We start from the raw sequence: 16,561 nt of genomic DNA on the forward strand, positions 1-16,561 counted from the left end.
AAAATTACTGTGAAATATAAAGCCTTTACCTGGAAGACATTTTAACTTACATATTTTTCAATATCTGTCAAAAAATTATATCAAACATGCCAAGAGATTAATTTGTATGTTATATTAAATGTTTTATAATATATGCTCAATGACATATAGAAAACACATACAAATTGATAAGAATTTTGATTTCCCTGTGGCTAATAAGCAAAAACATGAAAACTCTACAAAAGTGGAAATATAATTAGTAAATAAATATGTGAGGAAAATAATTAACCTTGATAATAAACAAAGAAATGTAAATTAAAATGCTAACAAAATATTGCCTTATATCTTTTAAATCACGGGGAAAATTAATCTGATGAACAAATTCTGGCAGGGCTATGGTTAACTGGTATATATAATTTGTTGATAATGTATAAATTTGGAAAATTCAGCAATAATATGACCAAAAGTCAAAGAAAAAAGCATACTTTTAAGTAGGAATCACATATATGATAAATTACATTAAGAAAACAATTCAAGATATAAAATTTTAAAAATTTTTATTAATTAAAATATTTATGGTAAAAATTTAGAAATAATCAAAGTGCAACAAATGGAAGTCTTGAGCATCAATTTGAGAAGCTATTACCAAGACAATATAAAATATAATATTTATCTCTCTATATGTTACTATTTATAAACCATAAAGCTCAATACAAAATTATATTTATACTACAATCACAACTATGCTGAATTGGAATTCAACACAAATAAGTACTCTAAGAGAAAAAAATGAAAACAATTGGTTCGGTGGTTAAATAATTTGTCTTCTTTCTGTATTTATATAATCATCATTGTCATGTTGTTTTTCTGGTTATTATTCTTGATTATGAAATAAATAGAAATCGATAAAAATAGTATCTTCTAACATTGTCCGTAGTTGTCAAAATAACTTTGACTATCTTTTTAGCAGAAAAAATAATTCAAATTTGATTCCTATGCTGTAGGACTATATGGTAATATTGTATCAGTATATTTCACAGAAATGCATTATTCATTTTTTGTAATAATAAAAAATCAGATAAAATCATTAGCCCAAACCAGCATGATAATGCACCTAAGTGAAAAACAGCCAGTGTGGGTGGACTAGTGGTCTTTGGAGATTGACTGCCAGCTATGCTACTTACCAACTCTGCAGAGTGCAATACCCTTTCTAACGCCGTTTTCACAGAAATTATGGGGTGGTCCATGAAGATAAATGAAGATAAGAAATATAAAGTACAGCATCTGGCTCATGGTAAGTGGCCAATAAAAATAAGCTATTAATATTAAATACATTAGGCTTCAGTGTAAGCGCCATGAAACTTTTATTACTCTGTTTATTATTTTAACATACAAAGTCAACTTTAAAAATTGGCCTTCCTCTGACACAACCATACTTCCTGCCCTTATTCCCACGCACTAAGGCTTAATGCACGACACTCCATCCCATTCTTTCCCTGGAACACTTAATACTTATCAATTCACTCAATCACCAGCTATTGACTGAGCATCTTGCCAAATCTAATTCTTCCTTCAAGGATCATTCTCCTCATACATAATCCCTATAAATTTCTCCAACCTTAAATGTTTTATAACATTTTTCTATAGCAGAGTTTCCTAACCTCGCCATTATTTAGGGCTAGATTTTCAGAGGAAGGAGGAGCTATTCTGTGCATTATCGGGTGGTTAGCAGCATCTCTGGTCTCTACTCACTAGATGTCAATAGCGAATTCCTCCTCCCCCTCAGTCCCCACTGGCAAACTATGACAACCAAACATATCCCCTTATCCTCAAACATTTCTAAAAGTTCTCGAGAGGCAGTGCAAAATCATCCCTGACTGATAGGTACTAGACTTATCAGAGTGATCATGTTGTAACTTATAGAAATGTCTAATCACTATGTTGAACACTTGAAACTAATGTAATATTATATGTTAATCGTAACTGAAAAATAAAAATAAAAAGTCCCTGACTGCGAATCACTATTTTCTTATTTTAGCAATCATTCCATATGGGATTATGCCTTATGATATTACATGTGTTTTTTAATTAAATTATTATTGATTTATCACATGCTTCATTAACTATCTTTGTGTATCTTTCTTCTTTGAGCAACTATCTGACAAACTCCCTACAGACAAGTATATTGTGTTGTACTTCTTTATATTTGCCAGTGATTAATTGGTCCACATCATTTGACATTGGGTGATTAATTTATTCTGGCATAATACATAACAGCAAAGACTCTAGAGCCAGATGCCTGTGTCTAAATTCTGGTTCTACCATTTGCTGTCACTTCAGGAAATTTACTTCTCCATAGTTCAGTTTTATCATGTATAAAAAGGGGCGAATAGTATCTTCATAAAATTCTTGTGAGAATTAGAAAATGAATATATGTAAAACACTAAAATAATGCCTTCCCACAATACTATCCAAATATTATAATGAGCATAGAACTCCAAAGGATGCAATTTAGTAGAATGGACGATTTCTACCCCATAGCAATGTTTTATATGGTTGAAAAGACATGAAAACCATATTCAAAATCTAGAAGACTAAAAGCAAAATAAAATGTTAAAGATCTATAACAAGCAAACTGTCACAATGTGGTGTATGAATGATTGCCGAATGACTGAAAAATACCTGGAATTCAGAGAAGGGAAAATTACAGGGGAATAGAATCGTGAGGGAAGGAGTCACAGAATAAGTAAAATTTGAGTAGAACTTGAAAAAAGGTTATGGAGAGGTGAGAAAAGAGTCTAGGTAAAGTTTCAGCCAAAACCCCAGAAAGGGAAAAATCATAATACATTCTGGGAAGAGAAAGTAAACAAGTCTAGCTGCAACAGAAGGTTGGAAAGGACATGTCAAAGCAAAACAAAACTCAAAGTCCACATTTTGTCATGTGGAATCGATATACCCATAAGTAACCAAAATCATTACTATACATTTTAGTTAGTTGTTATAGACGTCACTGTGGCTGGAAAAGCTACAGCCAAGGCCCACAATCCAATACAAAACAGTTTTTCAGCATACATGTTTCTTTATTTCAACAAAAATAATAATAACTTATAACCATTGAATATTTCCTTCATACCAGATAGTGTGCTAAGGATTTTGTGTATTATTATGTTTAAATTAAATTAAATTATTTCTGTATTATATGGTAGATAACATTTTACAGCTGAAATTACTATATGGAAATACTATATATATTTAAGTTGAGTAGCTCACCTAATGTCATATGATCAGTTTCACATAAGAGATTTAAACAGCTGTGCTTTCAGCTACTATACTAACATCTTCCACAGGATCTTATTTTTCTAGATTTTTCTTTATATCTTTTTTTGTGATATGTGTCCCCTCATATATCTTAGCACCTATCATTCTGAGCTTTTTCTGTTCTGTTGTACTCTAGACACAGCATTTTTTTATTGGTGCTCTGTTTATTCTTTATATAAGTACAGTCTTGATCAACATAACATGGTTTCCATCAGCTGTAGTAACTTCATTAACACCTATAATCACTATCAGAAGTATTTTACTAATTTCCAAAAATTTTTGTAATTAAAATACTTTTCATATCATGTAATAGGATTATATTTACTAACTCCCCCAGTAATACGAGCCAAAAATAAAAAACTATTTCCTGTAAAAGGAAACCAACTTCAACTGATTACAACAATCATTACTATATCAACGCGCTATGTCTCATAAGATATGGGAGATGTTAATTTGACTGTCTAGTTACAGAGGGTGAATTTTACATTAGAGCCTTGGGTATCCTTAAAAACTTTTTGAGTGGGGCAGTGAAATGCTGAAACCAATATTTTAGGAAGATAAATTTGGTGTTGGTATGCAGGAAACTGGAAGAGAAAGAATCTAACAGGTAAACACGTGGAAGACAGTAATCCAGCACTGAATGCAAAGGACGTTTAAGAAAGATAGAAGCTACGTCATTTATAATATATTGGATATTTGTCTTAAGAGCAGGACGGAACATATGAATCCACCAAAACATCATTATTATGTCATGATAATGCTCATAAACCATAAAAGACATTCACATACACCCCATTTCCCTATTTAGCAGTCAGTTGGGAAGTTTAATCCCATGGATTTAGCATCAGCTTCCATGCAGAAGAAATACCTTTCTTCAGGTCCCTGCTCTACCCTCTTTATAGCTCATGTACCTAACTGCCAGTACTCCTCCTCCTATAACACACACAGTATCTTTGTGGTCCCCTGTTTCTTGTACTTTCTCCCACACACACACACAAAAATCACCCATTTATTGAGCACCCGCTGTACAGCAGCTGCCCCATCTTCATTATCTCACCAAACCCTCAACAGACTGTGTACTAAACGATTATCCTTATATTGCAGAAGAAACTGAGGCCCAGAGAGATTAAGGAACTTGATCAAGTACCGGAGCTAAAATAAAGGGAAACAGAGAGGGAGAGAGAGAGAAAGAGAGAAATCAAAAATAACACTTTCCATTTCAATAACATTTTGCTGTTTACAAAATGTATTCACATTCCTTATTTCTTTGTATCCTAAAAATAATAAAAGTAATTCCATTATCAATTGGAAAAAGAGTTTTTCAGGGACACTGTCAATAACATTATTTGAAGCTCGTAGGTTTACACTTAGGTAGGAAGATATCTTTCTTCCATGATACCAGCTCCGTCCATGTTCCCTGTAATTGGCAAGATCCCTGCTTTCCTAAAGAGAGTACTGACTCATCCCTTCCTAAGAGACTAATCTTAAATGCTTATCCCTCCTAGATCTGAAATCACACCTTCGCAAAGACAAGGAGGGGCAGAGAAATAACAAAAGCAGCTAAAGTTCAATCCATATCCAAGACATTCTTATCTGTTTGTGGAGAAAAACTCATCCATGTTGATGTTAGCCTGTTAAGCAACATAAATATGTTACTAATCTGGCTTGATACTAAATGCCTGAAAATGAGTCAATCTAAAGAGTAAATTGAGAGTTGAACTCATTGACTTGATTGGCTCATGCAGAATGTTCCAATTTATGCCTCTCTCCTCCAAAGAACATACATCAAAGGTCTACCCGAAGTGATTCTTTCAGAGGGTCCAATCGAAATTTCTTTAAAAGTTTGACTATCTCTAGTCTATCTTCAAATAAAAAAAGATCTAGGAAATTCTGAGGAAAAAAAATTATAACATTATTTATTCAATATTTTTACCCTCTCTTTCAAGCCCAGAAAGTTATTTTAGTGTTTTCCTCTAGACTATGTGCTGGTCTAGAGCAAGGGAGTCCTTTAACCACAACAAACATGAGAGTGGAAATTGTAAGAATGCTGGAACTAGGTTACTAGCTTTATCTGCAGATAAAAACCTGCACAAAACAGATAATGGTTTATTTTGCACCTATTTTACATATATTTCCCCCACCTCGCCAAAATGATTGTCTTCAGGGCTTATGTTCATTATTCCTTTATGTCTTCCCTGCAATCAAGTTCTCCGAATAAATACAAGGGTTGAGTTACAATTAAAAATAATGAGACTCTACTGGGCCAATGTCCTTGCTTGCACTAAATGGGTGTGGGCTAATTGTAGGAGCAGAATTGGGTTTTTTTTTCCCCCATTTTGCTTCACTTTGATTGGTGGATTGGCACTTTAAATAAAGGTTTCAGGTGTTCCCTGAATGAGAGATACAGAGCGAGTACCAGGCACACACAGCCTAGAAAAAAAAGTAATCTTTTTTTCTTAGAACTATCTTGGTTGGCATCATCAGGCCCTGAGAGCACAGTGCAGGCCAGCATTGAAGGTAAAATGTGATTTTATGATTTCCATGTGATTCCTGTAAGTTCTTATTTCCTATCTCCAGGCAGCTTTTATAAAGAGGATTTATCTTTGTCACCAGAAACTGAATGATAGTTTACTGTAAACCATTAGCATGTTTCAGAGAAGATATGCCTAATACCCTTCCAGCTACAGAAAAAAAAAGACTTACCTATGGACTTCTTTTTTTTTTTATTCTTTGTAATTATTAGTGACAGTGCCTAATTTATAAAAGTATTGAAAGATAAGCAAATGTCTTGGCTAGACAGATTTCCATTCATGGAAGAGTAAAGAGCCTTTTGAACTTATAAAATAATTTTAAAGAAATAATTCATTTTAGAAGGAGGAAAACAATTTAGAGACATATTTTCCACTGATATCATAAGAAATTTAAACATTAAGTTCATTCTTATTTTTAAAATGTAAGTTTGGTCAAGGTCATCTGGGTAACCTAAACATGGAATGATATACCCTATATCTGCAAATAAAGGTTTGTTATGAAATGATTGTTGTATTACATTTCAAATGCATTTCAAAATTTATTCTGTAAGGAAACAAAGTATAAACTTATGTGAATGATACTGAATAGACCAAAAGTTCATGTAGTGAAAAGGATTTTCAAATTCATAATTTTAAGAAATGAAACACATTAGTTAAAGAATATGCATGGAGATGGTTCCTAAAGGTTCATGTAGGTCATAGCTGGGTAAAAAAAAAAAAAAAAAAAAACTTGGATATTTTTTAATTGTTTGTCAATTATTTCCTAAAACTAGTGAATACAAATCAGTTGTTCAGCAACATTTAGTTTTGTTTTTGTTTTTGTTTTTGTTTTTGTTTTGAACCTGGTTGTGAAGAACAGAGACTTGGCTCATTTGAAATATTGTCTTTTAACCATTCTGAAATAAGAATTCATCTGATTTAATTCTCCAATATAATTCTGTTTCAGATCTCACTTTATAAAAATGAAGGACCTGATATTGATTTTGTGCCTCCTGGAAATGAGTTATGCAGTGCCGGTAAGTCAGAATCTTCTAGAGTACATCCTAGAAGAGACATTGTCATACACCAAACAACATCAGAGGACGTGGGTTGAGTCTGGGCATGTATTCATTTGAATTAATCCAGTGATATAGTTCCTACCGAGCCAAAAGTTGTAGTTTCCCAGACATCAGTCTTACCATCCAAAAGCAATGTTCTATTCCAAAAGATATTTAAAATATTTCAAAGTCACTGTCTATGCCTTATTCCATTCATTAAAAGAGACTTATGTGGTCTCCACAATATCTTGGCACAATTTTATTATCAACTACTTGCTACCATTGTGAAATTGAAATGGAAAGATGAAATTTCTCCCAAAAAAGTAAAGTACATTTTCTTCATTTTAAAAGAAAAATATTAGCCAAATTACTATGGTTATAAAACAGCTAAGTAACTTGTCCTGTTGAATCTGTCCAAAACATCTTTTTGTGTACTGGCCAAATTTTGAACAATCTGCAATCTGCTCAACACACACACACACACACACACACACACACACACACACACCCCACTTCTGTCTACACAGCTAACTTTTTCCTCTATTGGGAATACTTACTTATATTTATAACTCATTTCTCTCTATTCATTTTCAAAACTGAATTATTTGGAGAAATTCATGCCATGACTCAGAGGGTGGAATTTTACCTATACAAAAAAGCAGGAGGTGGAGAATGACAACGTATGCTCAAGAAATCCAAATACATTTAGTGGAGACTCCATAAATATTTGTGATATAAGAAGGAAGGAAGGCATTAAAACAAAATAGTATTAAGATGTAGACAAAGGGTAGATGATTTGTGTGGGAGCAAAGTTATTAAATAGTATGTTAATTCCCCTCAAATAATTTAAATTCTTCATTCTGCCCAAAAGTTCAAATCAAATTGTAGCCTCTCAGCTATACTTTCTATTTCTAGTGGGTAAGGAACTTCTCACCAACAAGAACTCAGACTTATTCTTGTTTCCACTTAGGTGTTTCCTCAGCAATCTGGGACACCAGGCATGGCTAGTTTGAGCCTGGAGGTATGTATTTTCAGAGCATTTACATTTAATTTTTACATTTGGATATTTCTGATAAAGGAGAAACATGATGAGCCACTTCTCAGTTTTCCTAGTCAGAAGTCAGTTGCTATCCTCCTGTGCAGTTCTAGAGAAACTTATGACATTAATTAGAGCCTCATCTTATAATTTTACTGTAATTTTAAACTACCATGTTTTAGTCTTTAGAATGTCATTTGTATGTGAATTGAAACAATACTAATATTTAATACATAATTATATATACATTAACATTACCACATTAATATAATTACTACATTAATTAAAACACATTGTTCTGAAGTCACAAATAGTTTATACTTAGTTCTTTCTCCTTATAGTATCTTATATGATAAAGTTCCTATGAAGAAAATTTACCTTACGAAATTTAGTTTATTTATAAGAACTCTTATAAATAGCATTAACATTGTACTGTGGTACCTGCTGCATAATCAATGCTAGTCTCATTGTACTTCTCATAACTAATATATACTCTGTTTAAAAAACTCCCAGCAAAATAGAAATGTTTGACCATATTAATAGAAAGTATTGACAATTATGAATAGAAAAATATTTATGAAACAACATATTTTTCACAAGGCCTTGCAAAAATTATTCATGTGTTGACAATCTGAAGGCAATCAATACCTATATTGATTGGTGCTTATTTCACATGGAAGCTAATTTCACTGGGTTATTTTTTCTCATTTTCTAGCTTAAGTTTAATTCAAAGCATTCTAAACCTCATCCCATTACATTGAAATTGACTTTCTGGTGAATTGGTGGTATTTTTGACAATCTGTCTGGATAACATTTTCTCCAAATCTTTTGAATTTTTTATTTTGAGAACGTTTTTGTTTGGAAAGGAGGTGGAGGTTGTCTTATTTTGTTTTGTTTGCCTGCTTTTTCAATTTCCTCTTCAGTTTGAATTTTAAAAGGCAAAGTAAGATAAAAGGGGAGAAAAAAATCAATAAAGCCATGTTCTCATGATTACATTTATATTTCAGTCGAATGAGCTATTTTCCCATATTTCGATGTGATCTCAATTACATAATGCTTTCTCTCTTTTAATTATTGATAAAAAGCAACATTATTATTTTAATAGCAATAATAACACCAATGGCAGAATCACATTTAACATTTCCACTTTTCAGTGGTGATTTATGTCTATTTCTATTTTATTCAAATTGACCCACCCCCAACTTTGTGCTAATAATGCCATATGTTGAGAAGATCAGTTTTTGTTGTACAAAAAGGAACATATGTGGTAACCACCAACCCACTTTTATTTTTTCTTTATAGACAATGAGACAGTTGGGCACCTTGCACGGATTAAACATGCTTTCTCAGGTAACCTTATTTTCAAATATTTCTTACTGCAAATATTAATGGTGATGGTGGTAGTGATATTAGTAGCACCATTGTCATTCATAAAATATGTTTGTGAACATATGATATCCTAAATATTGGAAGAACAAATGAGTAAATATTGGAAGAACAAATGAGTAACAAAATAAGATCCTCAGAAGAGATAGCAAGGGAAAATAAAAACAATATTAAATTTTCTTTAGTTAAAAATAATCTTTATGCATTATCAATTTTATTATACAGCCCAAAATATAAGTGCTTAAAAGGCTAAATCTCAAACAGAATTATGGGAATATTGCAGTCAGGCTCAAAATGAAATGTAAGTCTTTTGGAAGAGAATGTTTACCTATTCATATTAATTAACCAATATCACTCTTACTTTCGCTATCTCTATACCGTCTATAGATTTTTCAGAGAATCAAAACCAAGTTCAAGCCAATATTGAAATATAAGCATGTGTGTCTCTCTCTCCCCACCCCACGCCCCGCCCCCATCTTTAGTATTCAAAATTCGGCTTTGGGAAATCGTTTAATTCTTTGTGGATGCACAGTCTCCTCCCACCACATTCCTCTTTCCCATGGATGAGACCGAGGGAACACGAAACTCAACAGGTAAGTTAGTGCACTAATATGTTTGGAATGTCGAGCCTTAAAATCTTCTCCTACTTACCTTCTCTAAGTTGTGATTTGCATTCCGCAGACAGGTAAGAATAATGAACAAAAAGTTATCTAAATACCAAGTAAATCAAAAACTTATTACCACTGTGTTTGTTAGTACTATGGAAAATTTAAAATAAAATGGTTCAAATTTTCAACCCATTTGAATATTTATTTCAAATAGGAAGATCTAGCCTCCAAAATATAAGACGTACATTAAAGAAATTGGCAATAACAATAGCTAAACTATTCTCAAACTGGAAACAGATTAGATCTTAGGCAAATCTCCTTATGACCAAGATTTCTGAAGCCATTGTTCAAAGGCATTTTTAAAATGATGTCAAAGTCCTGGTTAAAACATCATGAATCCTACAGCAATCAATAAATACATCAATCAGTTAAACATTATTTATTAGGTGCCTAGTAAATACCTAAACCTATTGTAGATTGGGAGTGAAAGTGAAAACATTTAAGAATGGCTCCAAGGCTCATGAAATTTCAGATTTGATGGGGAAATAAGACAAGATAAGGTGTGACAAGATGCTAAAATGTGAGGTATAAGTAATAAGTAGGATTAAGTGATGAAAGCCCTAGGAATCTGGAGGTGGTATGAGACTTCCAAGCCACTCTGAGGAGCTTGCAATCAATTTAAAAATAACAAGGAGCAATTCACCACAGATAATTTCAAAGAAGAACAACAAAACATGATTGTTTTAACAGGAATTTTTCATTCCAAACAGGCTTCTATAACATACAGTATTGCCCACCAAAGCCACTTTTAGTGAGACAGTACATTATGTTAATGGTGACTCTTTCTCCACTTGATTGTTCCCAAAATGGACTGCACGTTGCAGGAACTTGATTGATATTTTACTTAATTACCCTTTCTCCTTTCATTAATTCAAGAAAACATATTAAGTATCTATTATGTGCCAGAGTATGTCAAGTCCTGGGACTATACAGATAAATAAGATGTATTCCCTCTCAGTTGACTGGGGACAAAGATTTATTATAAAAAAAAATTGTAATTCAGTCAGAAAGTGGTAAATAGAGATACGTGGTGGCAACTATGAGAACCCAGAGGAGGAAACAACTCATACTACCAAAAAGTTCACATAGCTTCCTATCTTCTTGAGCAGACTCTTCCAGGTAGAAAGCTCTTTTACTTTAGATATTCTAGACACCGTAGTTCAGTGAGACATTGTTTTCTGACACCGCTTTCATATTTCTCTGCAGTATGAATATTCTTTGCCTGTGCATCCCCCACCTCTCCCATCGCAGCCATCCCTGCAGCCTCAACAGCCAGGACAGAAACCTTTCTTCCAGCCCACTGTTGTAACAGCCATGCAGGCCACAGCCCAGAAAGGAGGACCTCAGCCTCCAGTTTACCAGGGACAGCCGCCCTTGCAGCAAGCAGAGGGGCCAATGATTGAACAGCAGGTGGCACCATCAGATAAGCCATCAAAGGCCGAGGTAATTTCTTTCTCTGAAGTCAGATCAGAATCGCCTACTAACTTAATGAAAGAAACCTGATTTGCAGAGCACATTTAACTATTCAGAGAGCTTTCAGATATAATGCACAAAAATATAAATATTTTTTGAGCATTGACATATCTGGGAGTAGAACATAAGTACCCATTCCTGTCCTTTGCCATCTGAGACACAGGACATGTACTCTAAAAGACCCTGTGCCTATAAAACTTGATTTCTTAGTTGCAAAAGATAAAAGCTTTCAGAGGAAATAGGGAAGGCCAGAGAAATCTTTTTCTGTGTTGAAAAAGACTGAGAAGAGTGATTGATTCCTCAGCATTGTAAGTAGTATTTTGAATTATTATTTCTCTATCTGGTAGCAGAGAAGACAACCATGCAAAAGTATCTTGTAATAATGTACAGAAAAGAGTGATGGACAGAAAAGGAAGATACCATGAAAGTAGAATGCTACAAGCAGTTAACATTCCATCCTGACTACAATCCTATAAAGACAGATATTATTATCCTTTTTAAGAAGGAGAAGACAGACTTTGAGAGGTTATAAAATTTTCCCAGTATTATACAAAATTAAATGGCAGAGTCAGGATTCAAACCAACCTGGTATGCTCCAATTCCAAAACTCATTATTTTCTACTCTGCAAGAAATAGTGAATCCACGATAGACATGACTCATCATCTCCCTGCCCGTACTCTTGAATCATGTCAATAAAAGGCAATTGTAACCTTTTAGTTTGTACCGCCCGCCCCCAAGACTAATGACAGTAAAAATCAGGAAACTCATTTGGGATTGTTTTATCATGTTCATAAATGAGTGTATGTTTGGTTCACTTTGTCTATTTGATACTTTAGTAATTTTAGTATTTACCTATGATGCAGCTACCAGGAATGGATTTTGCTGGTCCACAAGGTTCATCAGTAAGTACAGATCTCAATGAGACTTTCTCAAGAAAAATATCTCTATACTTCAAGAAAGAATAAAAATTTAAATTGCCTATTTATTATGAATATGAAATATAATGAGTTTCTTTTTCTTAAATATTAAATACTTCTTTGTCATACTAATACATCTGAAAATATATTTCATATAGCTCTTAGAAATGGCTGTAATGGAGGTTTATCTGTGTTTTAGCAAATAAGAATGACTTATTCTCTTTCTTCTATTTAAAGATATTCCCAATAGCCCGTTTGATAGCTCAGGGACCAATGCCACAAAATAAACCATCTCCAGTAAGTTTTTTTTTTTAATACTACTTCTCTGTTTGTAATTTACTTAAAAATTTTTCTCTTAGAAAATGCATTTTGTGGTGATTATTGTATTTATATTTAGCTTTATCCAGGAATGTTTTACATGTCCTATGGAGCAAATCAATTGGTAAGTCTATATCCCATAAAAAGTATCATTTTTAATTAAATGTTATCTTGAGCACTAAAACTATAAAATCCAGGCCTCACACAATAACTTCCATATTCTCTGAATGCCTGAGTTAGTAACTGAAACGTTAAAGAGGTAGACTTCCTATTTGGATAATTCTGGGCAGACTTACACACACACACGCACACACCCATGGCATTAAAAAAAAAGGTAAATTTTCTACCTGAATTATCCAGACTGGCTGCATTTATTTAATAATGGTTCATCTCTCCACTTTATTCTGCCTCTGGAAACTGCATTAATATTAAGTTTTAAGGAGAAACTAAATGACTTTTAACTTTCTCTTGAGCAACTACAATAGTAGTCAGCTGGTTCGTAATATGATGCAGTGTTTCTTTTTGAACAGAACACTCCTGCCAGACTTGGCATCATGAGTTCAGAAGAAATGGCGGTGAGTAATATCTTCAAACTTTTCTTAAAATTGTGGACAAGGGATAACAATCACAGATGACTGGCTGTAAGAGACATGTGGCCATGAATATACAGCATGAGACTCAAGACTGTTTCACTCCAAAACCAAAAATTTGATTCCAAAGCAGCGTGCAAAGACTTCATCACATTTCCCACATAGCCATTTCTGAGTCATGACCATTCTTGCCCATAGGGTTTTGCCCCTTTCATGAATATGAGGGGAGAAGAAACCTCTCTTGAAAAGTCATTATCATTGAACAGCAAACACTTCAAACCAAAACAAATTCAACTGCATCAAAAATCACTTAGACCTCAAAACTGAGAGATTTTTTTAAAAAAAGAAAGTTAACCAAGTTTAAAATTTGATTATTATAAAATTCAAAGGGCATTAACAAGTTAATTCAAGAATATTCTTATTTTATCATTATCATGCATTTTACAACTTTAAAATGTGAGATCAATTGACACACAATTTGACTATTTCTCTCAGAAACTTCTTCATGTTACATGTATTAGAACACAAAGCAAAACAAAACAAAATCATACTGAATCAACAAATCATTATCAACTATAAATCCTATCAAATTAACAAACATATACATATGCTATCACTGAAAGAAAATTTGCATCTCAATATTGAGTGCCTTCTGTGAACTAGACACATAAAAAGATATGACAGAGGCAAGAAAAGGCTCCTGTTCTCAAGAATTTTATAATCTAATCAATGGAAAATATAGATACTTTGGCAGAGAACGTCAAAATCATGTGATAAGGGTAACAGAGCAATAAGAGAGGGAAGCACAAGGACAGTTAGCCCAGCCCAGGGGTTCAAAATGCCATTCCTGGAAGGGATAATGTAAAAAGCTGAGAGTGGAGAGCCAGGAGTAGGTAAAGTATTGTATCTGTATTACAACAACACAACTGGTCAAAAATTCAAGTAAGGGTTAATCATCATGTTGTAATATTTTTTTATGTTCTGCTTCATTCTCAAAAGCTTTTGCTGTAATTTATGAAAAACACACAATAAACATAACCAAAAAAATTTAAGTTAGAATTTAAAGTGACTCTGAGGAAATGAGAATACAGATATGCTAGTTACAAAGCCCTGCACCATTGCTGTGAATAATCAGAGATTTTGGTTTCGAAATTTGGGGCAGCAAATGAAAAAAAAGAAACATGATCAATTCTAGAATTCTAACTGTCCACAGGAAAATAACATTTCAGTTCTCAGAAAAATCAAGCTTCTTTTTCTTATACATATTCTAAAAAAAAAAAAAAAAAAGGAAATGAAAAGAAAAAAAACTTTACATGGGGCTTTATTCATTTGGAGAATATTGAGAAACGTTATTGAGAAGGTCTGCAAAACATCCCTCAATGCTCAGGAAAGGATTGGTTTTGTTTTATGACGGTATTGCCCATTACAGCTGCTTATTGTTTTCTTAAAATTAAATTCAAATTATCTTTTGCCTATAGACTCAGTTCTGCTCTGCTTCTCCACTTCTTTTCTTCCTACCCTTGTCGTTAGGTATGGCAAAGGTCTTCATCTCCCTTTCACAGCAGTGGGCTTCCCCCACCCACGAAAGTGCAGAATCCTCTCCCTTATATTTCAAAGCCAGTTTGGTGAGAAATGTGTTTACACAAAGCTGCTCAGCCAACTCCCTGTTTCCTGTCAGTTTTTTGTTTTCTCGGTGAATCTCACCAGGTTTGATTACGTGGCATAGTAACAGTATGAGCCAATGGTGTCTCTGATCAATGGTTTTCTTCCAGGGAGGCAGAGGAGGCCCCATGGCCTACGAAGCCATGTTCCCAGGATTTGGAGGCATGAGTCCCAGCCTCGGAGGGATGCCCCACCATCCAGGCATGGGTGGGGACTTTACTCTGGAATTTGACACCCCAGTCGCTGGAACCAAAGGCCCAGAGAAGGGAGAAGGAGATGCACAAGGCTTCCCAACGCCAGAGGCCCACCCGGCCAATCCGGAAAACCCAGCTCTCCCTCCAGAGGGAGTGCCTAGTGCCCTTAGAGGGCTTCTTGCTCTCCCTAAAGGCAGTGTTTCTGGCCTGGCAAGGGGCCCTGCAGGGCAGAGAGTGGGACTCCCTAAGGTCACCCCAGCAACCGCTGACCCACTGATGACCCCTGAATTAGCTGATGCTTATGAGAACTACGGTGCTGATACAACCACACCCCTGGGAGAAACCACCATGGATACCACAGTGACCCCAGATACTCAGCAAACCTCGATGCCAGGAAACAAAGCCCAGCAGCCCCACGACGTGTGGCACTTCCAAGAACCCTGAGAGCTTTGAGATACCAGCTACTTTCTGTATGCACGAGTTCCCCAGCTTTGTCCCACAGCATATCTTTTTGCTAAAACATTTATTACCCTTCTGCAGCAAAGGCATTAAAAGTACTAAGCATATATTAATAAATACAAGAAATAGTGTAGGTTCCCTTCTTGCTTTCTTTCTCTTATTGAAATAAAATGTGTCAACCTTCTTTGTGATTTAGAAATGCTATTAGTCTCTGCATGTGAAAATCACTGTCTCTTAGCTGTCTTAAGCATTATAGAATTTCTCTTACGAAGCATGACACTGTTATATCCAGGAAATGGGACACTGCTTTGGAAATTTTTCTCCTAAGCAAAGGCACATATTCTCAGAATTACAAGCTATTTTATTCAAATGTTATTAAATGGGAAATTGATGGACAATCCCTGACTGGTATTACTGGGTTTGGTATATTGGATCTAAAATTCTCACATATAGAGTATTTTATTTAATCTAGTAAAAACATCTAGCTTATTTTAAATAAAGAATTTTTCTCATTGAAAGTATCAGGAATTATACGCTTATTTTTTACATATATTTAAATGGTGAAGAAAAGTGTACCCATCCCTTACCTCTGCTGCTGTTTAATCCATCTTATTCAATTCATTTATTCTTTCGTGGAAAGTTTATTGAGCATCTATCCATGTCCTGGGCACTGTACAAGGCATAAGGAACATAGTCCCTCCGAGCTTACAATGGGGATGATTGACAAGTAGACAATCACAGTAATAACAAAAACAGCCACTCCAGGCCAAGCTCAAGCACTTTAAATGTATTATCTCACAGCAGCACTGCAAAATAGATACTCCCAAGGCCAAGCACAGGGTGCCCCTGGAGCCACAGAGAAGAGGTACTTAACCCAGCCTAAGGGGCATTGGAGGGGCTGGGAGGGATCAGACTGTTCTGTTTTCTCAGAACAGTATAGAAAGCATCTGTAGAATGAGGCCTCCAAGAGAAAGAAACACATGAAGAGTCAT

General features: G+C 34.4%; 1 protein-coding gene across 1 annotated transcript; it reads left to right on the forward strand.

Annotated features, from left to right (window-relative positions):
* The first annotated feature begins 6,790 nt into the window (after positions 1–6,790).
* AMBN (ameloblastin) lies at positions 6,791–15,554 on the forward strand. The gene is made up of 10 exons (XM_011360501.1): positions 6,791–6,844; positions 7,836–7,886; positions 9,204–9,251; positions 9,770–9,880; positions 11,162–11,398; positions 12,293–12,331; positions 12,584–12,643; positions 12,744–12,788; positions 13,195–13,239; positions 15,027–15,554. The coding sequence occupies exons 1-10, from the start codon at positions 6,791–6,793 to the stop codon at positions 15,552–15,554; spliced, it is 1,218 nt and encodes a 405-aa protein (XP_011358803.1).
* The last annotated feature ends 1,007 nt before the right edge of the window (positions 15,555–16,561 follow it).

The sequence above is a fragment of the Pteropus vampyrus genome, unplaced genomic scaffold, assembly GCF_000151845.1.
Source record: "Pteropus vampyrus isolate Shadow unplaced genomic scaffold, Pvam_2.0 Scaffold56, whole genome shotgun sequence".
NCBI lineage: Eukaryota > Metazoa > Chordata > Mammalia > Chiroptera > Pteropodidae > Pteropus > Pteropus vampyrus.

Coding starts and splice junctions, on each gene's coding strand:
- AMBN (XM_011360501.1), top strand. CDS start 6,791: ATGAAGGACCTGATATTGATTTTGTGCCTCCTGGAAATGAGTTATGCA. Junction 7,887..9,203: donor TGGCTAGTTTGAGCCTGGAG/GTATGTATTTTC, acceptor TTTTCTTTATAG/ACAATGAGACAGTTGGGCAC. Junction 12,789..13,194: donor CCTATGGAGCAAATCAATTG/GTAAGTCTATAT, acceptor CTTTTTGAACAG/AACACTCCTGCCAGACTTGG.